The sequence below is a fragment of the Choloepus didactylus genome, chromosome 5, assembly GCF_015220235.1.
Source record: "Choloepus didactylus isolate mChoDid1 chromosome 5, mChoDid1.pri, whole genome shotgun sequence".
Taxonomy (NCBI): Eukaryota; Metazoa; Chordata; class Mammalia; order Pilosa; family Megalonychidae; genus Choloepus; species Choloepus didactylus.
The window spans coordinates 110,641,495-110,665,811 of NC_051311.1; the positions used below are offsets into that span (position 1 = coordinate 110,641,495).

Sequence of the window (24,317 nt, forward strand, 5' to 3'; positions counted from 1 at the left end):
TTGAATAAGCACCTAGGAGTGGAACTGCCTATTCATATGGTAAGTGTATGTTTAACTTTACAAGAAATTGCTGAACTGTTTTCCAAAAGGGTAGTATCATTTTGTTCTCTCCAGCAGTGTATAACTTTCCAGGTGCTCTTCAGCCTTGCAAACACTTGGTTAGGTGATTCTTTTTAATATTAGCCACATTCTGATAGGGGTGTAGTGTTACTTCATGGCTATTTTTTTTTAACTTGATTTTGAAATAAATTCAAACTTACAGGAACAGTTGCAAAAACAATACAAACCCCATACACAGAACTCCAGCATACCCTGACACCCTCCTCGGATACCCTGATCCACTAACTTTAACATCCTGTCACACCACCATTTCTTTCTTTCCCTCCCTCCCTATCATCCATCATCTATTGCTCTGTGTTCTGAACATATGACAGCAAGCTGCACACATCCTTGAACAAACAATATAATTCACATATAAAATTCCCATGAACAAGAACATTCTTTTATGCAATCCTATTAAGCACAGCTAAGAAGTTCAAGAAATTCAACATTGATAAAAAGCTTACATTCTATATATCCTTTTTTTTCTTATGTCCCAACTGTGTCCCTTTGAGCTTCCTCTCCTCCATCCTCAGATCCCATCCAGGATCATCCTTGGCATTTAACTGTCATTATCTGTTTAGACTGTCTTTTTTTTTTTTTCTTCAATTGTGGAAACAAATATACAGCCTAAATCTTCCCATTCCAACCCCTCCCTAGCATTCCATTAGTGGGATTAATCACATTCAGAATGTTGCAATGCTATCACCTTCCCACCATCCATTACTAGAAATTTCCCTTCACCCCAAACAGAAAGTCTACCCTCATTTCTTAACTCCCCATTGCCCCTTCCCCCACTTCTCATAACCCATACTCTACTTTTCATCTCTATGGTCACATTCTCTGATACTTTCTTTGTGTTTACCGTGGGGCTTAAATTTAACATCTTAAATCTATAACAGTCTTGTTTTTCTTTGATAGCAACTTAACTTCAATAGGACACATAAACTATGTTCCTATACTCCTCCATTCCCCCACCTTTATGTAGTTCTTGTAAAAAATTACATATTTTCCATTGATCCCAAAACCACTGATTTATCATTACAGTTTATGTATTTTAGATTCTGTAGGAAGTAAATAGTGGAATTACCAATCAAAAATACAGTAGTATTGGTATTTATATTTACCATGTGATCTTTATTGGAAATCTTTATTTCTTCATGTGGTTTCAGTCAATTGTTTAGTGTCCCTTCCTTTCAGCCTGCACAATTCTCTTTAGCATTTCTGATAGGACTGATCTACTGGTGATGAAGTCCCTCAGCTTTTGATTATCCGGGAATGTTTTCATCACCCCCTCATTTTTAACTTCCAGGTGTTTGTGAATTTTCTAAGTCACTGATGGTTATTGACTTCTATTTGTACTCCATTGTGGTCAGAGAATGTGCTTTGAATATATTCAATTTTTTAAAATTTATTGTGGCTTGTTTTATGCCCCAGCATATGGCCTATTCTGGAGAAAGATCTGTGATCACTAGAGAAGAATGTGTGTCCTGGTGATTTGGGATGTAATGTACTATATATGTCTGTTAAATTTCTCTATATCTCTCTCTCCTTTCTTTGTTTCTCTGTTGGAAGGGCTCCCTTTAGTATCTGAAGTATGGAAGGTCTTTTATTAGCAAAATCTCTCAGCATTTGTTTGTCTGTGAAAAATTTAAGCTCTCTCTCAAATTTGAAGGAGAATTTTGCTGGATAAAGAATTCTTGGTTGGGAATTTTTCTCTCTCAGAATTTTAAATATGTCATGCCACTGCCTTCTAGCCTCCATGGTGGCCACTGAGTAGTCACTACTTAGTCTTATGTTGTTTCCTTTGTATGTGGTGAATTGCTTTTTCTCTTGCTGCTTTCAGAACTTGCTCCTTCTCTTCAGCATTTGACAGTCTGATCAGAATATGTCTTGGAGTGGGTTTATTGGGATTTATTCTATTTGGAGTTCGTTAGGCATTTATGCTTTGTGTGTTTACATTGTGTAGAAGGTTTGGGAAGTTTTCCCCAACAATTTCTTTGAATACTCTTTCTAGACCTTTACCCTTCTCTTCCCTTTCTGGGACACCAATGAGTCTTAAATTTGGATGTTTTATTTTATCTATCATATCCCTGAGATCCATTTTGATTTGTTCAATTTTTTCCCCATTCTTTCTTTTGTTCTTTCATTTTCCGTTCTGTGGTCCTCGAGGATGCCGAGTCATTGTTCAGCTTCCTGTAGTCTTGTACTATGAGTATCCAGATTCTTTTTAATTTGGGCAACAGTTTCTTTTATTTCCATAAGATCATTTATTTTCTTATTTACTCTTGCAAGTTCTTCTTTATGCTCTTCTAGGGTCTTCTTCATGTCCTTTATATCCTGTGCCATGCTCTTCTTCATGTCCTTTATATCCTGTGCCATGATCTCATTGTTTGTCTCTACCTCCTTGATTAATTGCTCCAAGTACTGTGTCTCCTCTGATCTTTTGATTTGGGTGTCTGGGTTTGAGTTCTCCATATCATCTGGTTTTATCATATGCTTTAAAATTTTCTGTTGTTTTTGGCCTCTTGGCATTTGCTTTACTTGATAGGGTTCTTTCAGGATATGAAAAGCAACAATCTATAATTTGTCAGATGTACAGCTTGGTGGCGTACACTTTCTCTAACTAACCAGCAGATGGTGTCCGTGAGTCTCCTAGTCCCCTCAAGTCAGTTCTCCCCAATTTTGTCTTTGTGGTGTGTGGGTGTATGATTATTGTGGGGTTCAATTGGTGCACCAAGTTTGGGTGTGTTGTTGGTGTTGTCTGCCTTGAATATGGGGCATGTGTCTGAGTGGTTAGGGAGGCAGGGCAGCTTTAATAATCAAACCTCCCAGGTGTACCCGGAGATTTAAGGCTGTTGCAAGATTCTAAACCTTCATTTCAGTCTTGACACAGATTGTCTCTGCCGCTGACCTACAAGTCCTTGGTATTGGCATAGGGTCCCTGGGATTTCCCAGAGGGTCCCCCTTCCCAGCTGTGCTCTTCCAGGACCTCTGCTGAGTGAAGGTTGTGCCACATCACAAGTGAGCGCCGGCCCTCCAGGGAAGCCCTGGGCCACCGGGCGATGCAGGGGTGTCCCCAGCCTGCTGTAAAGATGGCTGAATGGGGCGTGTTAATTTCCACTTTTTCGCACAGCTCTGCCTTCCCAGCTCTGGGACAATTAGCTGTGGGTGCACTAAAGGCCACCGTCCATGGCCGATATTGTGGCGTGTGCATGTATTGTGGGAAACACTCCCCGTCACACTGGGACCCTTGGCGCGGCTCTGGGCTGTGGCTCCGGCCCCGAGCAGGAGCGTCCCCAGCCCTCCAGGAAGATGGCTGCAAGGGGTGCGGTTTCTTTCTACTTTTGGCTCCCCTCTGCCCTCCTGGCTCCGAGACAATTAGCAGTGGGTGTGGGAAGGGCTATTTTCCACACCAGATACTGAGGTGTTCGCAAAGCCGGCTCCTCCCGCGCTTCACTGTGCGGTTCTCACTGCCATATCTGCAGCCGCTGCTGGGTTTTTTTTTTTTGTTTTTTTTTTTTTTAAAAAGAACTAGGCCGTCTCCAAATGCGAACCCACGGTTTCCCCACACCGCAGCGCGGCCGCCGGACTTTCAGCCAGCTCACTCACTCATTTCAGAATGCAGACTCCCAGTTTCACCAAATGCACAGTCCCTGTGGAATTAGCAGACCTTGTCCGGCTGGTGCATTGCTGGAACTGGTGTTTTGGGTCACTTTCTGGCTTTTATCTAGTATTTTTCATGGAGGTGTTTTTTTGCCCTGTCTCACCTAGCCGCCATCTTAGGTTCTCTTCATTGCTATTTTAATTTGCATTTCCCTGATGATTAAATGAGGTTAAGCACCTCTTCATAAGTTTATTGCTTGTTATTTAGAATATTTCAAATACTTTCTCTGGGTCTGTGGTTTGCCTTTTTACTCTCTAAATATTGTCTTAATTTTAAAGTGGTCAATTGATCACAGTCTCTTCCTTAAGTGTCTTTTGTATCCTGTTTAAGAAATTTTTTCGTATCCCAAGCTCATGAAGATATTCACCTAAAGTTTATCTTCTAGAGACTCTATTTTTTGTCATTCACATTTAAACCTACAATCCACGTAGAACTTATTTTTTGTGTTTGGTTTGTGGAGGGAGTAAAAATTCACTGTGTGTGTGTGTGTGCGCGCGCGCGCACATGTGCGTATGCAATTATTTGCTGTATATATGTCCAACTGATCATTTCCTCTGCTCTGAAGTGCCACTGTTATAAACCAATTGTCCATACATTGTGGGCAGCTCTTTCGAAAGGTGAGAAATAATCTACTTCAGATATGAGTGATTCACCTGATTAACTACTAAATCCCTTGTGAATTTAGGAATATGTGGTGCTAGTGTGTGTTTTCTGAAGTAATAATGAAATTGTTAAATATTTTTACTTCACTTTGTGAAAATAATAATAATAAAAATTCCACTATGAAACATTCTACAAACCTGAATTTATTAGCAGTTACTATGACCCCTATATGTTTTAACAAATAAAGAAATGGAGAGGTACAAGTTTCAATGACTTAGAATCATAGACTGTCACCAAAAGTACAGGAGAGATCAGTTAATCTAACTCTTTCCTGATAAAATGAGGAAACATTTTTAGGTGAATTGATTTATCTAAACTTGCAGAGCTGATAGGTGATAGGGCCAGGGTGTGGAGCTAAGTCTCCTGAGTCCTAGACAAGGAAGAAAAGTGATGCCCACAGTAGGAATCTTAGACTTGGCTGTGGGTTCACTTTTTTCAAAAAAAAAAAAACAATTTTATTGAGTTAAATTCACATACCATACAATCCATATATGTATGTATACTAGTGAACAATCAATGCCTTCTAGTATATGCACATGTGGCTTCACTTTTTATACTCACTCACTAACTGAGCTTGTGTTGGATGTTTCAATTCCTGAGCCTCAATTTCATGAAACAAAGACTTAAGCTTTAGAACATCAAAGCAGACTTGATAAACGCAAAATTTTCTCAAAGATCTGAGATATTTATGACACAGAAAAATTTCTCCTAAGCAGAAACACTGGATGAAAGAATAAATGTTATATAACAAATTTCTCTGAATATGAAAGGTGTTAAGAATTATTTTTTCAGGAGCATCAAGATGCCCGTCAAGATAAGACATTTAATACTAGCTAAAGGCTAAATACATAACACTAAAATATAAAATTAAGAGTGAAATATTCAATCAATTTTATATGAGTTGCTTCACTGGACATCAGATTATTCAGGCATCTAGAGAATTTGAATCTAATTTTCCTGATTTTATTTTGATGTGAAACATGATGTCTACCAGATTGATGGATTCAATGGTAAAAGAATTTTAAATATAAATAAAAAAGGAATTTAAACACCTGTTTGGTCATAAACTATTTTTGGCTGTGAAGACTACTTTGGAAACCAAAGTTGTTTTGGCAATTGACAATTTATTTAAAAATAGCTTGAATGGTTTTTCTACCTGGAATAGAAATAAGTACTATTCCCCCAAAAATCTGAGAAAGGAAAAATATCTTTATTTTACTAATAATTGAACTCTTGTGGGATATCGTAAAGCCTAAAACCCATGACAGTAGGTCCTTGTAAGGATGGTTAGGCTAGAAAGTGTGTCAGTACTCTGGAGAAGGGTAAAAGAAATTTAATTTGCATTAGAAAGGCCAGGAAAGTTAGAAGACAGCCTGGATGACAATGCAGTTTGGTCAGTTACTAATGGATGCTTCCTCAATGCAGGAACAGAACATGGCATATGACACAGACTGTTTTTATTTTTCTCACTTTTATCTGAAGAAAACACTGTCTTTGAAGCCAATGGAAAAATAATGTTTAAATATTAAATTCTGATGCTAGCCAACAAGTAGTAGAAAAACATGGGTAGAAATAAAAAGTTTGGATTCAGATCTAGACAGACACATTCTCCCCTACCCTGATTCTTTCTCTTCGTGTGATTTGGGGGCTCTGGTGGTTACTAGAGTCTTTGAGTCTAATTTTCCTAATGGGTAAGGGTCTTGATACATCTACTTTGCAGAGTTGCTATTAACAGCACAGTGTGTGTCAAGTGCCTGAAATATGTAAAGGGTGTGATCAGTAATAGTTATAATGATGGCCCATGTACTAAATAGAAGGTGGTTTTATGCCTTGGCAGGACCTGGGGAAAAAGCTGTGGGGGATAATGTGTATTTTGTAATCAAACATTTTATCAGCAAAACCTTTTCACCATCCCCATAGCCCCTTGGCCTTCATCTTTACCTAGAAAAAATTGTTTATAGAATTCTTAAAAATAAACTACATTGCTGTTTTGGCAAGTTTGGGCATGAAATTATGGTGTCTCCTTCCCCACCAAATTGTGTCAAATTAAAGACCCTAAGCCCCCAAATCAAATTTCTGTTCTTAATATAGAATATCATTAAGCTAGCTTCATTTTGAAGTTATAATACATATGCTACGCAGAACTATAGTCACAGAAATCCTAACAAAAGTGATAACACTGTTAATAATGGATTCAATAAACAATTCTCACCACCAATGCCGCCATGACAGGGCCATGGATAATGTAAAGCAAATGAGTCTCCACACTCAGCCAGCAGCTGCAAAAGGGGGGAGAGGCACACATCAGCCCTTGGGCGTTTTATTTATGAACACGTTACCTTAGAAACTATCATAATACTTACTTGTCATTGAAGTACAGAGCTCTGGTAATGGCATGGATAGTAGTTGGCACCAATGGGAAACCTAAAAATGTGAAAATGTACAAATCACACCGGGTTTCTTGGCCATGAGCTGTAACTAGAGTTGCATGGAAAGCGGTAGTATTAACTTGTGAAATTAGTGACAAATTTAATGTCTCTGTCAAAATATTTCACTGGTGGTTTTGCACAGCTTATCTTTGGTAAAACCAAGTAGAAATGTGCTTAGAGAACTTAGTTAAGAGCATCCAGAAAATTAAAAACCTTCCCCAAAGTACCCAGTGCAGCAGGTACATTATTAATTTTGCTATGACTATTACTACTATTGCTATGCCTGAGATCATGGTGATGATGATGACGACAACGATGACAATGACGACATATGGAAGAGACAGCTCAGTACGTATTCATACCATTTCTTCCAGGCTTCTTGTTTTTCTGCCTGCTTATATCACATGCATCTATCCTGGTTTTGTTTTTCCCGCCATAAAAACACTTCAGAAAAGTCAGTGCATTCCCTGCATCAGGTGCCCTCTGTAAGTTCTGGCTTTAAAACATTTATTGAGGCAGCTTAGTATCCACTTCCCTGACTAATCTCAAAGTGCTACCAAAAATAACTTTGAATTTAAAAACAGAAGGATGGAATTTGTTACTAACATTGAATCTTGCCAAGTTACATCTTTTAAAAACTAATTTTCTTTCTATAAGTGTAATCAAGAGTAAAGTTATGATTTTTATTAAAACATCCTCTTTTTTTCTAAGATGTACCCATACACAGTAGAATATTGTTCATTTTGATTTAGACATTTTAGAGATTTTTAATTAACATCAGATTAAGAACTGTCTTAGGAGTGAATTAGGTCTATACATTTTCCCCATGAATTATATGCAAAAAGAGAATGCCTCTAAATATTGAGTTTTCACCTAAGAACAGCCTCAGCTTCTAAACCCATGATGCATAAAATTCAATAGGACCATTGATAAAATGTTTCACCCTGAAATAATTTTGAGTTTGACTATTAATACAAAAAATAATTGTGTTTTAGTCACAGAAATTCTAACATATTTCCATGCTTGGGTTCAGAGCAAAACTCATTGTCTGGGTTTATTCTGAAATGCATGTTTTAGAATTTTAAAGCAAAAGAGGCATGTGGAGGTCCCAATCCCACTTCACTATTTTGTAGAGTGGAATTTAACATAGAGAGCAGTATAGACACCCTCTCCCCACTCCGTGTCTTCTAACTCCTAGGGCTCTTTGCCTTCTTCTAGCCATGATGCCTCTTTTTGATGCAGTTTTTTTCCTCTTCCTCTTTTCCATTCTAGGTCCCAAGAGCCATAACAATTCTTCCATTCCACCAAAGATGGTGAATCTAAGACTCTCCCTTTCTACGATCTTTACTTTTAGGGGATCTAGATAAGCTCTCTTTGTTCAATGTAAAAGGCTAATAGGGAATTTCTTTCCTTTGATTTATATCAAGAGGGAAATTAGCAAGGAGAAAACTCAGTCTGAAGAAGGTCGAAAAATAAATGATTTCTCTGAGAACTAAATTTCAGTGTTTGGAGTTGCTTCAATTTGAGAGAAATGGACTAGCAAGTAGTGCTCTGTAGACTTGGTAGAGAGTAACTACTGAAGGAAGCATTCTTTCATTTTCTTTTGGAGAGAATTTTATCACCAGATACAATGTCTCATAAATTCTTTGAGATAAATCCCAGATCTTGTAATGGGTAATATTATTCAGAGCTGAAAATGAATTAATGAGCTGTACATTGCCTGCAAATTAAGTTAAGTGTTAGACATGGCTCTTTGGGGCCAAATTTTCTGTTGCCACACTTCTCAAGAATCTTCTCAAAGTGTATTTATGCCTTTATTTTTTTCTGGCAATGTAAGATTTAGACACTATCATACTCTTTCAGTGTGAAAAATATTTCAAAAGCAAAATAAAATATTTTCCAGTTGGAATTTCTTCTTCTATGCTCTATTAAATTCCTTAAAGTTTCTGTGGAGCTATTTTTCTTAAGAAATCACTTTGGTTGTAATTTTACTTTTTCTTCTCCCATCAAAAAATAATGCTTGCCTGAAGTTCCAGGAGAGATCCATGTTTTAAAATAAGTCATCATAACTGTATCTTAATTTTGTTTTCAGAATTGAGATTTGGTATTATGATTTTTAAATAGTAAGTAGGTGGAATTTTGATGTGTGTATGTGTGTATGGAGGGGTGTGTAGAACTGGAGAAAGATATATTTAGTTCTGGCATATAAAAAATAATTACATTTTAGAACTATATCAGTTGACTGTCTTTCCAAGCATCTATCTGTGGAAGTGTAAATCCCTCTCTTTCTTTTAAATTGATTATTCTGTGCTTACATTACTGAGTGCAATGTTCTTTAGAATTCTATTTGCATCACTCTGATAAATGTTAAGCTTTATATGTTCATTGATTAAAGAGGGTTAAGGTATCATAAATATTTTACTTATTGTCATTACCTTCTTTTTGATACAGCTGATCAGCTTGTTTCTTTTTTCTTTTGAATTGTTTATATGTGTTAAACAGACGTCTTCACCAAGCTGTCTATGATGATGCCAAAAAGTTTCATAACTAATTCATAATGCATCAGTAAGTAAGAGCAATATAAATTGTTCCTTCCAGGGTGCCTCGTCTCTGCAGAATAAATTTATAGCCCCCTTTTTCCATGGAAAATTTTCTGAGTGTGGCAGATAGATATTTTTGAACAGTTAAAACTGGTACAAGAAATATGCCATAAATTTTATTTCAAAGGAAACAAGTGAAATGGATCCAAAAGCAATAGTGTGTGTGTGTGCGTGTGTGCGTGTGTGCGCACGCATGTACCTGGAGTGGGGTGGTGTCTTCTGGTATTCTTTTGGAAAGCATCTGACCAGCACTAAGCATTACCACTGTCATCACCACAATTGCTATTAATACTTTGCAGAGATAAAATTGTATCCAGTTCATTCCTGGCATGACCAGCTTTGGAGTCTAGAAATTGTTGACAGGATGTGTATGAGGCTGAGAAGGGCAAGGAAAGGAAAGATCAGCCTCTCACGGAAGGCTGGAGCAAAGAGAAAAAAACACTAAAGGCCATTTTGGTAGCCTTCTGACCTGTTTTGAGGACAGGGAAGAAGGGAGAACCTAGCACCTGTTGTGGGACACCAGAAGGATAGTCACAGCCTGGTTTGTAATCTCAATGGATGTTTAAGGAAACAGAAGGCTGGGGCTGCCACTGCTGCTGCCACCCCTTGGCTGGGAGCAGCGCAAACAGCTGAGGTGGTCTGGTACCTACTCTAGATGGCCTGCCCAGTACAAGACCCACCCCCATTTTAATGGATGGATCACCCCTCCACCATGTTTAAACTATGTGACAGCGTCCCCCTCAATCTCTTTGGCCACAGCTGGTCCATCGGGCCAGAGCAGGCCACCTGATTACCTGACTTCAGTTGGACTATCATTCTCTTGCCTTGCTATTCAGAATTGGGACTTAAATATGGACATTTAATCTCTGTGTGTGGCTGAAGCAGAAAAATGTGAACTAGGAACATTTTTGGATAGGTTGTATCTACCATGAGGACTGGGGAGCAGAGACCATGTGGTATATGGCCTGTAGAGAAAGAGAAGTGTTAAAGCAGATGCCCAGAGACAAACAGAGATAAAAGGCAGAAGGAGAGTGCTCCTGGTGGCTGGTCCTAGAGCACAGCCCTTTTAGTAGACTGGCTGCAGTTCTGTCCTTGATGTCCATGTGATACCCCAGATTCTAATAATTTCTCTCTTTTGCTTAAGTCAGAACATCTTACTCTCTGTTACTTGCAACCAAAGAGTTGTAGCATAATCATTCCAGTTTTGAGGCACTCATAATACTGCCTCTAGACTCACAATTACTGCATTATTCCATTTGATTTGGCAATTCCATTGAGTTTAGGTTGAAATACTTGGTTTAAAATCTGAATATCCTGTTAGGGAAAGGTTTTATGGAAACAAATATTCATGGGGCCAGACCTATGTACAGACTGTGGAAAAGACTTTGGGCTCCTTGAATGTCTTCCTAGACACAATTCTATACAGTTGGTAACAAGGCCTGTTGGGCAGGGTTTTAAATACAAAGGCTGATGGACAAACTCCCTCCTCATTAAATCTTTCCTCTCTTATCAATAGTTGCTACATTAAAGGGCAGGTTTAGTTGAAGCGGACTTGATGAGGACAGCCCCTTGGCTCTATCATCAGCATGGGATGGTCCATAGGTCCATTTTTGTGTGGACGTTTCAAAGGAAGTGTCTTTCTTGACAAGACAGCATATTGTTTTTGTCCCAGAACTCCTTCTGCCTCTTTGCCTTGCTGTCTTTCTGCTCCTCTTCTACCATGGCAGCTGGGCTTTTAGCAGCCCTGGGGGCAGAAGACCCATTTCAAGAGAGTCCTCTGGGCTTCAGCACCCTACCATAGTTAGCCTGTACAGAAGCAGCCACAGTTTAAAATGTCCAACATAGGCTTTTCTAAGCCATCTCTATGAGTTATGCTGTCAGGCCAGGCTCTCCTTAGAGGCCCATGGTGCTTAAGTCCATCTCTCAGCTGGACTCCACTTCCTCATTCACTGAAGGAGTCTAACTGATGGACTAATGGAAGGAAAACTTGAGGAAGAGAAGTGGGGCCAGGATGGGGAAGGTACAGATCTCAGATTATGAATTCCTCTTTCGCACTAGAAGCACGTGATGGATAAAGATAAAGGAGCCCTATTCAGATCTTCTCTCAATAGGTGCACGCTTTGCTTCCATCATTTACCTGAATTTGTTTCCCAAATATACCCACATAATCATACCCCTCCTTCTCTGAACTGACTGACATGTTTCTCATAGTCCAACTGAACCTTTTTAAAGGGAGGGCTATCATTCTGCCATCCCCTCTGGGAGACTGAATTCCTGCCAGCACCTGTATTCCATCACGCCTCAGAGGACTTGGGCTCCTGACTCTGTTCTATAAGATTAAGACTAGAAGAAGACTCTAAACATAAAGATAGAGGTGAGGGCGGCTCAGAGCTCAACTGGAGAAAATACATACCCCAGCCCAAGAGGTAATACCACCGCAAGTGTTGTTCTTCCATGAACACAGACACCACGATGAGTGTGTGAAGATAGATCCCTTCACAGAGCATCCAGAAGTAATTGCATGCCATCATGTACTGGTGGAAAAAGTGCAAAATCTTGCAGCTCACCTGTCAGAAAGAAATGGAGATACTCAGTAAAAGACACTAGCAAGGGTCTGGCAGTGAACAGAGGGCAAATGTGAAAACAAGCCAGGAGTATCTGCATTCAGCTTGCAAGGCAGTTTTTCTGAGCATCTGTCAACATACGTAACCAACTACATCCATCAATCAGAGGGATCGAGTTTCGATGGTGCATAGATCATTAGTATTGGATGTTAACAGCCAAATAGGCCAAACAGAAGCCTAGTCTGGTGGCTTATGTAGACTAGACAGAGTCATTTTCCTGTAATGTGTCAGAGACCCATTCATTTAGATAGCATCCAAGGATTTGTCACATGACTTTTATGATCCCTTTTCTATGGCTAATGAGGTAAATAAACCAGAAATTTTTCATGCTGTTCCTGAAATTCACTGATCTGTTGGTGATGTCTCCTTAGCAGTAAAGAGGAGAGAATCAGATGATAAATTTCTCATGTAAGAACCAAGAGCTATGCTAAGACCAGCTGCTCCAAGCACCTTTGTTTTCACATGGGAGCCTTGGTTCCTATTTTGGGATGCAAGTGTTTGTCAGGCCTTCTTTGGGCACAGAGACTAGGATGGTGCCCTCGCTGAGTGCTCATTGCAAATGTAGCAACCACACTCCTGGGAGAATCAGGTTAACTTCATATCGTTGTTTGTGTAGGAATAAGCACTGCGTGAACTGTATAACAGGGTACCATATGCTATTCCCTGGCCATCCCTAGAGCAGCTCTATGAAGATTTGGTATTGGGGTGGGCGGGGGGCTGTCTTGTGCATTGTTGGATTTTTAGCAGCATCCCTGGTCTGTATACACTAGACGCCAGAAGCACGCCCCTCACTTCCAGGATGACAATTGAAATGATCAACCAGACATTGCCAAATGTCCCCTGGGGAGCAAAATCACTCCAGTTGAGAACCACTGCCCTAGGGTATTTGGCTGTGCTTTGTTTCAGGAACTCTTTCTAATAATGACAAGAACAGTGGAGCTGGGCCTTGAAAATGAAGGGGTTGTTCAAGTGAGGAAAGGGCAAAGGGGAGAGTGCAGCAAATATAAAGGCTTGGAGGTGGAAAAGAGGAGATGTGTTGGCTGTAGCTTATTTTCCTGAGAGAGGTTTTTAAGAAAGGAAAGTGATATGCACATTTTGTGAATTCTAATGGTACCTAGTTCAGTGCAATGCACATGCAGTGAATTTTTATTGAAAACATGCACCACACATACAGGGGTCCTCAAGAAAGCAAGACTGACTGAGGATGCTGTCATATTATTTATTAGATCTTGGTGGCATATTTTTAAATCCGAGGTGGAATATCAGCTGAGTTTTTATCGAGTACATACTAAGATTCTATGGGATATGCAAAAGGAGTTCCCAAAATTGATGTTTAGTGTCTATGTCACTTCTATTTTTTTATGCCTATGAATTAGTGTTTTCCTCTTCCTGGAACACTCCCACAGACACAGACATACTTCTGTGACATTTTAATATCAATGATAATAATAATAATAATAAGGAAAATAATAGCTAACAATTATTGAGTACTTAGCAGAAGTACCACTCACTGGCTAAATGATATACACACATACAAAAACATAAGCATTTAAGCATCACAACTATTCTAAAGGTGAGTGTTTATCATTCCAATTTTTTCAATAAGAAAATGCAGGCTTAGAGAGGTTTAGTAATTTCCCAAGACAACATGGATAGATATTGAGCAGAGATTAATCAAGAGACCAATACCCTATTAATTCTCTCATTCTGCCTCTCAATTTGCCACTGTAAATATGAGCTCCCAGAATAAATCAATTCCATTTTCATCATTATAGGAAGGTTCCCAGAATTTCAAATGAAAGAAGTCACTACATTCTGCAATGGTCTTTGATGTGTCAACTTGGCTAGGCCATAGTCCCCATTTATTCAATCAAACATTAATCCAGTGTTGCTGTGAAGGTGGTTTATAGATGGAATTGAAGTCCATAATCTGTAAGGAAGGGAGAGTTTCCTAAGCAATTGGGGTGGGCCTGATTCAATCAGTCAAAAGGCCTTAAAAGCATAGCTGAGGCTTCCTTAAAGTAGAAGAAATTCCATCTATGGACAACAGCTTCCCCTTGGGTTCTAGTCCACCTTTCCCGATGGCCTGACCTACATATTTCAGACTTGCCTACCAGCCACCACTATCACAAAGCCAATTCCTTGCAAGAAGTCTCTTAAGATACAGCTTTTAAAGGTTCTGCTTCTCCAGCTGAATCCTAACACATTGCCAGAAGTTGATGTCTAGGGAATTTGGCCACTCAGAGACCAACCCATAAATACACTTCTACCACCCCATTTTACTTCTGTCTGCTGGGCTTGGCCAACTGCAAATGGCAAAAAAGTGTAATTCTATAGCTGGACTTCAGTGTAGAGGGAGCTTTTATAGGAGCATCAGCCTTAATTTATGTCACAAACATTTATTACTTTTCTGTGTTTGGTTCTGGGCTAAGTCCTAGGGTTGCAAAAATAAAGTTCAGTTCTTACAGTCAAGAAAATCACCTTCTGGTGGGGACATAGACATAGAAATAAACAATTATAAACATGTGTGATGATTTCTAAAAAAGGTAATTTTTCTAGCCAGCTTTAGGGAATTTAGAAATTCCTTTCTCAGATACATAGCAAGGCTTGGCACCTTAATCAGAGGAAACACGTGATTTGAACTAGTGGGATTTGCATTATTAGCATGAAATAATACGCAATTTGTGAGTGGATTAGTAAATTCACTGAAGTTGATCATGTTAATGAGCACTAAGTCAAACATTCTGCTTTTCCTACAGTTTTTGAATTATTTGGAGGCTGCACTATAGACTAATTTACAGTAAAGGAAGGGACTGATAGTAAATTTGCTTCTTATGGACAATATTGAAGCAAAATGAAGAGCCTGCAAGGAGTATTTCCCCTTTCTCTTAACTTACTGGAGGCTGTAATAGGTATGTTTGGAAACTTGATGGCAATTACTTAAAACCACATCTCCCACTATACAAACATATTAATAAATAACTCAAAATATTGAAAAATTAGTTTGAAATTGTCTAAATAATGCTAAATCCATAATGCTTTGGACCGAATCAAAGCTGGCAAGTTTATTTCTGTCATCTTGTTTTAAAGCAGAAATAAACTTTGCTGTGGGTTCAGAGTTATTTCCAGTGGTTAAGCAGGATTGCTTACATTTTCCTGAACCTTCTAAAAATATTTTATCATCAGTCCACTTTAGCACAGAAGGAAGGGGGTGAAGTCATGTTTATTTGAGCAAGGGAAGAAGAATCAATAAGTCAATTTCCAAATATTTCACATGAAGGAAAAGACATTTAAAAATACCCCGAATAATAAAGATTATCTGTAGATTATGTTGGCCAAATTTAACAGGTTTATTTTTTAAAATTTCACCTAAAAGACATCTTATTACATAGTGAGTGAACATGTGATTCCTGCTTCTGTTGCCTCTCCCATCTCCACCCTCAGGACTTAAACCTAATAAGAAGGTGTGCAGTGGATGCTTGTTAAATCCAAATGAATATGGCTTTGGGTAGTGTTTACAATGCTGTTCACAGAAAGTGCCACAAATCTTAAATTTTAATTCAATGATTATTTATCAGGTGCCTAAATAAGTGCTGCTTACCCAAGGTCTGACAAATAAATTCCAGGGTCTTTTATTAAGTAACAGCACTACTGTTCTTGCCAACAAAGACTGGGGCCAGCTCCAGTCTTTGTCATGGTCTTTCAAGTTTCATGCAGTGTATATATAGAGGGTAGCAGCCCTTAAATTTGGTCATCTGTACCCTGTGCCCCTTGTAGAACAGCTATTTCCCTTTGTTTCTTTTGTATTACCCCTTCGACCCTTTGTAGAACAGCTATTTCCCTTTGTCCCTTTGTGTATATGTATACAGTTTGCATATGTACACCTGGATATATGCAAAGATTTTACAAGGGGTACCTAAGTATTAAATTGTATGTACAATTTTCTAGGGTTCTTTAGGTTCTCCTTTTCCATATATCCCTTTCACTTTACAACATAAAAACACACTTCTCATCTGTTCCAGATTTTACTATGGTGCATTACTCAGGTATAAAGCAACCTTCAAAATGCAAACAATGAGACAATTTGAAATACTGTTTTGGGGGAGACATTCTTCAATCAAGTTTCCCTAAACTCTCCTTAGGGGGTGTTTTGCTTTTCTCTGACTGATGTGGATGTCTGTTAAGGTAAATAAATTCAAAATGGGGTTTGTTGCAATGTTCTGAAATTAGAGTGTTGGCAGTGGAAATTATGGCAATTTTCATTTAATGACCTCACTTTATTTCAGATAATTCCTTGCTCTTGAGTTAAAGTCTCGTGAGAACAATGCAAATCTGACCAAAGGTGGGACACTTTTAATAGTTATTTATTCAAAATTTTTTTCAGGCTCACTCTCTCCCGTGCTTCTGGGATTCAAAGCACATGTATTTTAGGCTTTTAGATTTGTTCTGCGTGTCCTATAGGTTCTTTTCATTTTTTCCAAATATTTTATCTATCTGATTTTCAGATTGGATAATTTATATTGATCTATCTTTAGACTGACTGCCTCTTTCCTCTATCATCTCCATTCTGCTATTGAACGCATCCTGTATATTTTTTAAAAAAAATTTAAGATGCTGTAGTTTTGAGTTCTAGAATTCCCAATTCCTTTTTAATAATTGCTAATTTTTGGTCGAGATGTCCTATCTTTTCATTCATTCACATTCTTGAACATTGTAACTGCTTTGAAATTCTTGTCTGAGTCATCTCGGTCTGTTTTAACTGGGCTTTCTCTTGAAAATGGGTCATGTTTCCTTCTCTCTCTCTCTCTCTCTGTCTCTCTCTCTCTCACTCTAATCCCCACTTCTTTCCTTCTTTTTTTGAATTCTGGATTGTATTCTGGATATGATATGTTGTAGATTCTGGATTCTATTATATCTCTTTGAAATTTTCTGAGTTTCATTTATTTTAGCAGGTATTTCACTTAGCTAAATTCAAAGTACAAATTTCCTATGACAGGGGCACTTTAAATCTCAGTTCAGTTATTTTAGACTTAGCTATACTGCTTGGAATCCTCCCTGCACATATGTACTTCTGGGTCAGCCAAAAGACTGGACAGGGTTTATACACAGAATTTGGGAACCCTCTTCTCTGTTTCTCTCCTTTCCAAGATTAATCCACTGATTTTCAGGGGCTGTGACTGCCCTAAATTCTGTCTTCTGTTCTTCCAGTCAGAAAGATTGAGAGTTTACTATCAGTGCTTTAGCTGCCCTGTAAAGGGGTAAAATTTGTAAAAAGAGTAGGGATTCTACCAATAGCTGGTGCCCTCTTCCAAGTGTCATCTACCTGCTTTGATCTCTCTCCAGTATCTTCAGATAGTTTGCTATTATATTTTGTTCAGAGATTATAGCTATTATCTGTGGGAGGTTTTGACAGACACAAACAACTCAGCCATCACTGCTTTGCTTTTAATCAATTTTAGATAATAAACCATTGTAAAATACTCTGTGAAAGTTATGTGAAAATTATGATGGTAGGATAATGAAATGGGAAACTTTGAATAAAATAATTTTCCCCAGATAGGAGGTCTTATATGATTCATGTTTTGTGGAATATATACTCAGCATTTTCATAACTAATAGAGAGATTTTTCATTTTCAGAAGCCCAAGGAAAAATATGCTGAAATAAAAATAATAGTCTATCTATATCTCAGGAGTTATCTTTACTTCTTCAGTTTATCTCTTTACTTATGATTCTTTTTTCTGACAACACTTCCTGTCTTCATGATTTGCAGTTTATTTTAGTACACTCCCAGTCTTGAGATAATATTCAAATAAAATATTTAAGAATATAGTTGTCTGTAAATTTGGTAGCTTAATTTTGAGACAATACTTGCTTTTCACTTTACAGCAATGGTTCATGTTTATCTTTTACTGCATATGAATATATTCCAGAACTTTTTAAGGACCTTGAACTTAAACGTACAATCCATAGTCACTTTTTTTCTCATAAAGGAGTGATGTAGAACTTATTTACCAGCTGATTTCAATTATTTGCGACACTAAGATGGATGATCTCCATCAAAGTACTATTTATATGTGCAACTGAAACATTTTTCTATGATGGCCTATTTTTATGAGATCTGTTTAAATGCATGTCTTTTTGCTACTTCCCTTATCATTATAATTAAAAGAACACAAGCTTTTGTCTGAATCAAATATAGTCAGTGTCTCTCCTCCCCACTCCCACCACCCCCAACTGAGATTCCTCAGAAAACAGATATTCCAGAGAAAATACTCTTTTGAATACTGGAAAGTTTCCTACTTCATAGCGTCATCAATTAAGCTATTTTCTTCACTGGCCTGACTCTTGGAAAGATTCTGATTTCAGGATACATTTAAAATAATATTACTGGAGAAGATTTTCAGAATTAGCTTTCAGTTTCTTAAGAAAGAAGTGTACAAGTGTTTCCATTCTTTCCAAGACGGTTGGAAGTGTGGCTTATTTTTCATTCATTATCAATATTATGGAATCCAGTTGTAGGACCAAACAAAATGGGAGATACCAGATCTCATGACATGAGGCATGTTAAGAAGAGTTTTCTTTCCCTTTTCTAATTGTTTGTAGTTGTGAATTCTGCCTTGAGACATGTCATGGGAGAATGAGATATCTGAATATTTTTGGTATGTGATCAATGAAAAGTGAGTTATTGTATACTGCGTGAAGTCAAAGACCCTTTTTCCCCGTCTTTTCTGTTGTTCTTTCCTTCTAAAACCATATCAGTTTTACAAAGTTTCTTTAAAACTTTGGCAAACATATCAATAATGTTATTGATCATTGCCATCTCTTCCTCCTTCTAAGTGGTCCCTTGTCATTCTGGAAGCTATTTAAAGCAAGAAAATAAGTGTTCCTAATAGAGAAAGATGCCCAGAAACACAACCCAAAGGATTCTCAAACTTTAGGGTGGATAAATGTTACGTTACAAGGATGTAAAGTGTGCTTGATGAAGGGTTTAGGGGATTTGGGAGGGTAATTTTGGTAATATGGGGATTTTATTATAGACTATCTTTCATACCAATAACTTTAGTATGATACAATTCCACTCTACCACTTTTCCCTTTAGATCTTTACTTTTATGGAAAGTATTTGTAAATTTTCAAGCAAAACTTTTATGCTTCAAATTAGTTATTTTCATTAGGTGTTCGATTATTTCATGCTTTTAGGAAAGTCATCTGTTTCACTGACATCTTAAACCATTGAACTGCATTCCAAATATGGAATTTGTAAAGAAGAACGATTCTCTGGGATGTGATATATTTGTTTCAAAGATAGTATATATGAAACTTAGTCCCTCATGCCTTAAACTCTTCCAGATTTTGGTGAAGTTTTTTGCCTTATTGTTTTCATCATGGGTTTTTCCTGCCTTCAGTGTGCCTGTTTTTCAGAGTAGTATTTACCTCACTCCAGTCACAAAAGCTTATATTTATTCTGAACCATTTTTACTTCTGAAAGATATTTCTAAATGCTCAAGGTCTTCCCAAGGGAAAATCCTTGATTAAGTTTTTTTCAGGACAGCAGCTTTTGTTTAGAATTATTTGGGGTGCAACATGAGTGTGTCTTATGGTGTTGGGTGTCCTGGAAAGGCTCTCTTCCAGTTTCTTCAGGGAACCATGCCATGCAGGACTCAGGCAATAGAAGAGCAATTTTATGTTCTCAAAGACACTGTGGGGTTTTCCTTTGGAAAAAGCAGCCAGGCCTCTTAGAAGCAATGCAGTCCCCTCCAAATGACTGCTTGGGTTAGGACATTGTGCACAACGTAGTCACCTCTACACAGAACGCCAGGATCAAGCAGAGGTGAGAACTGTTAGCGCAGACTACACTGAAATCGTCGAGAACTAGGAAACAGGAAATCATGACTAGTAAACATATATTGAAAAAAATTCCTGTAGGAGAGGGGCAGATTAATAATGACTAAAAGTTAAAGCAAAAAAGAATCTGTTGGGGGTCTGATAAGTTGCTGGACCAATCAAATATTTGTTTACATGTGTCTGTTTCAGGTAGAGCCAGCCACCATACAGGATATTTCAGCAATGCATCTTAGATGCCCAGTCTCTGACAGGGATGAGTCTTATGGCCACAATTTCTAAGGAGGTAGGAATGGGGATAGAAGCCAGGGTGAATAGCCATCATTCATGTGCCTTTGCATTTACCAGCCAACACTGTGTCTACAGCTTGCTCTGCCCCTCATATCTTAGTGGTACTTGTATCATTATGCCTTAGGTGGGCACAAACTTTTGGGGAATGGAAGTTGCATCTCTGTTATCTTCCCTGAACTGTTTAGGACTGAAAATGAGCAATACTGTGGAAAGAAATTAGATGTGTGTTTTTTTGTTTTCTGTCTAAAAGGGAGGATGGATCAAATGACATGGACAATCAAATGGGTAATTTTTCCAGCCCTCCTCCCTAGAAATGGGAGGAAGAATTTGGCACACAGGTGTGCCAGTTTGGATGTATTATGTCTCCCCAAACGCCATGTTCTTTGATGCAATCTTATGGAGGCAGACGTATTAGTGTTGATTAGATTGGAATCCTTTGATTGAGTGTTTCCATGGAGAAGTGACGCAATCAACTGTGAGTGAAATGTTTGATTGGATAATTTCCAGGGAGGTGTTACCCCACCCATTCAGGGTGGATGTTAGTTGGATTACTGGAGTCCTATAAAGGAGTTCACAGACAGAAGGACCTCAGAGCAATTGAAAGTGACATTTCAGAGCAGCAGCTGAGACAGACATTTTGAAGACAGGTGGTAAAAGCTGATGCTTTGGAGAAGGCCATTTTGAAATGCAACCTGGGAGCAAGTGGATGCCAGTCACATGCTTTCTGAGCTAACAGAGGTTTTCCGAATGTCAATGGCCATCCTCCAGTGAAGGTACCCGATTGCTGATGTGTTACCTTGGACATTTTATGGCCTTAAGACTGTAACTGTGTAACCAAATAAACCCCCTTTATAAAAGCCAATCCATTTCTGGTGTTTTGCAAAATGGCAGCATTAGCAAACCGGAACAACAGGGAAATAGAAAGGACACATGTCTTACCTTTGCTTCTCTTTCCTTTCATGTACCTCACAAATTAGAAAGTGTGCTTTAATCTACTCCTTGACATTAAATTCTAGTGGGGGTGGGCATAGGGCTATTTATAGTGCTATGCATTCCTGAAGGTAGTGACATAATGAATCCCTCCTAATATATCCAGTTCAAATGTAAAAAATAAAAGAGCCTATAGCTGTGTTTCTCAAATTTTACCACACATCAAAATCATCAGGAGCAAATGTTAGAACACAGGTTCCTGGGCCTAGTCTTAGAGATTCCAATTCAGTAAGTCCGGGGTGGATCCTGAGATTCTGCATTTCTAATAAGCATCTAGTGATACTGGATGCTCTCAGTCCATGGAATTCATTTTGAATAAATTCGGGGTACAGGAGGGTTTCCTCAGTACCTGACCCATTTGGTTACTTTCTGCCAATTTTCACAACCATCAAAGAGCACAAGCTTCCTGCTCCAGTGGACTCATGATACAATGAGAAACATCCTGACTTTGATTCACACCTATAATCAAACCTCAAGAAGAATTACAGACCTTTTTGTCAAGATGCCAGTGCAGTTGATAAACTGAGGGGCAAAAAGGCCCTCATATCAACTTGAAAACTGTCAACTTGTAAAGTCTTTAAAGCTAATTGAATGAAGTAGAAAAATCTCCCACTCAGAAAGTTAGCATTAAACAACTTTGAAGGAAAGTACTGCATTCTTTTTCCAGAGGACTTGAAGGATGTAACATTTTCAATTAAAGGTGAGTCCGTCATGCAATCCTGAGATGATTCCTGACAAAGCCTCAAAGAAAATGAGCTTGAATCTCTGGAACTGTGATTGTAACTAGATCTGTTTAAAAAACAAACAAACAAACAAAAACCCGGGACAGGAATCCCATCCGAGATAAACACATCAGGAAATCAGATGGAAATTGGCAAAGACGAATTCTGAAAGTGCTCAGAAAACAAAGCCAGAGAAAACAGAAAAGTAAGCTACATACAATTCCGACTGCTGGGAAAGAAATGTGGCTGGAGAACAAAAGTAACAGTGTTCTAAATTCGAGGGCCTTTGTCTATATGACATAGTGGGGTATACTATCACTTATCATTGGGAATTCTCAAGCCAGGGATGATTCAGTTTTATATTTTCAGCCCTTTTTTGGTTATTGGTGATCCCCAAGCCTTCCAGTGTATGCATTCTGCTTGTACACTTGGTCTTTTTTGGATTTAAACAGGGTTTTACAAATGCTCTGAGTTTCTACGTCTCCCATGCTGTGTTACACAGAAGTAAACTGGGTACCACAATCAGAAACTGACAAGTGCTAAAAGTCTAATGATAATGCTAACAATAATATAAATAATAATAACTAACATTTGAGAATTATTATGTGCCAGGGGCTATGTGTGTGTGTGTGTGTGTGTGTGTGTGTTTATTTGAGGTGTATCAGTTCATTTAATCTTCACAAACAGATATGTGAGGAAGGTACTGCTGTAATCTCCATTTAAGCACAGTGAGGTTAAGTAACTTGCCCAAGATTACAGAGTAATCTGTAAATAAGTAGAAGAGCTAGGATTTAAGATCTGGCTGTCCAGTGGGAACAATATTATACTGTTTGGAGCAATCCAGTTAAGCACAGCAGATAGGGAATTGACCAACATACCCCTAGGGAAGGTGCAAAGCCTCTAGCATCTCAACTGGAAGATCCTGGAGAATAAAAATGAATCTGTAGAATGTTCAAAAATTGATTGTGATGAATGCACAACAATATCATGATATTGTGAACAATTGATTCTATACTTTGGAATATTGTACAGAACGTGACTGTATCTCAGAAAAATTGCAGGAAAAAATATTCAAAAAAATGAATCTGTAAGAAGTTCTGCACTAAACTACAAAAACCTTCTCAAATCAGGGAAATCTGCTACAAATGTTGAGATGAAGTCTTCTTTTGTAAACTATGTGACAATACACTGTTTGTAAGTCACTGATTTCATGCAGAGAAATGCCACTCAGCTTACCTAGATGAGAGTAACGGGAGATTGGGTTGAATTTATAGCCATGTTGGGACTAAATTCCCCTTCAATTCCAAATGGGAAAGTAGCCAAGTATAATAATACATTTAAAAAGGAAGTAATGAATCCTCTAGTTTTCTGCACCGTATTGCCTTGGTTCAAAGATGACTTATTAGTTTTGACAGGCAAATAAAATGAATTAGCATAAACAACTAGGGTAGGATACCTCATTCAATTGACACATCTTGGCATTACTGTCTCTGCATTGTCCCCTAAATCCATCATATTTTTTCATTTCCAGTCTCATTTCTTCTGTGGGATACTGAAATAGATAATCCCAATCTGGTTTTACTACCACTGATCTCTCATCTCAGAAACTCTGCTGTACCTGTTCTTTCCTTCTCATTTACATGTCCTCCCCTGGACCAGGCTTTCCTTCCAAGCTGTGTTTCATGTTTCTCTAATGCCTTGGTTCTAAGCATCCATTCCAGACTGATCTTCCTGGGCCTGTGATGAAGCTCTGACATCTCTGGGTGGCTCAATTGTCTTGAAAAAACAAGGCTTAGAAGAAATTCACTTTGTTTTTCAGAACTTGGGAATCAGTTGACTTTGCTTATTTAAGAGGCTATAGAAAATGAGACTCAACTGTTTCAGCTTTCGAGGTACAAAGTGCTCAGGTCCTGGTACAAACTAATCTCTGTGTATTGTCCCTTTCAGATCCAGTTAAAAGTTTAAAGAGACATTTCTTTCTGGAAAATGACAGTTGTGCCGCCAGCTTTGTTTAGATGCAGCAAGAACAATGCTTTTAATTCTGCTTCCTGACTATATGAAGATCATCAAATGAGCAGAACGAACAAGAAAATGAAAAATTTAGATATTATGGAAATTAAATGCTCAAATGACACAAATGACAAAGGGCAATTTTCACATCACTCCTTAAAATGAGGAACTATTCAGTCCTTATTTATGCCATGAGTTATTCTGAGTTTGACTTTTGTGTTTTTTTAAGAATATAAAGGAGTAAAATTCTCACCCTTGGTTGTACACAAGAGAGTTTGCCTAACCATAAACTTCCAAGGGAAGAAACTGACTATTTTGATGGGAAAGGAACCTCAAAACTACAGGGATGCCCACTGAGGAGTAGAGACACTGTGCTTTC

General features: G+C 38.2%; 1 protein-coding gene across 1 annotated transcript in view; it reads right to left on the minus strand.

Moving 5' to 3' along the window:
* The window catches only part of CALCR (calcitonin receptor), a 70,913-nt gene that overhangs the window by 12,563 nt on the left and 34,033 nt on the right, over window positions 1-24,317 (minus strand). The window contains exons 7-9 of the mRNA XM_037836680.1: window positions 11,872-12,025; window positions 6,793-6,853; window positions 6,642-6,708 (exon numbers count right to left, since the gene is read on the minus strand). Of these exons, the coding sequence (XP_037692608.1) occupies window positions 6,642-6,708; window positions 6,793-6,853; window positions 11,872-12,025 (282 nt within the window). The remainder of the gene's footprint in view (window positions 1-6,641; window positions 6,709-6,792; window positions 6,854-11,871; window positions 12,026-24,317) is intronic.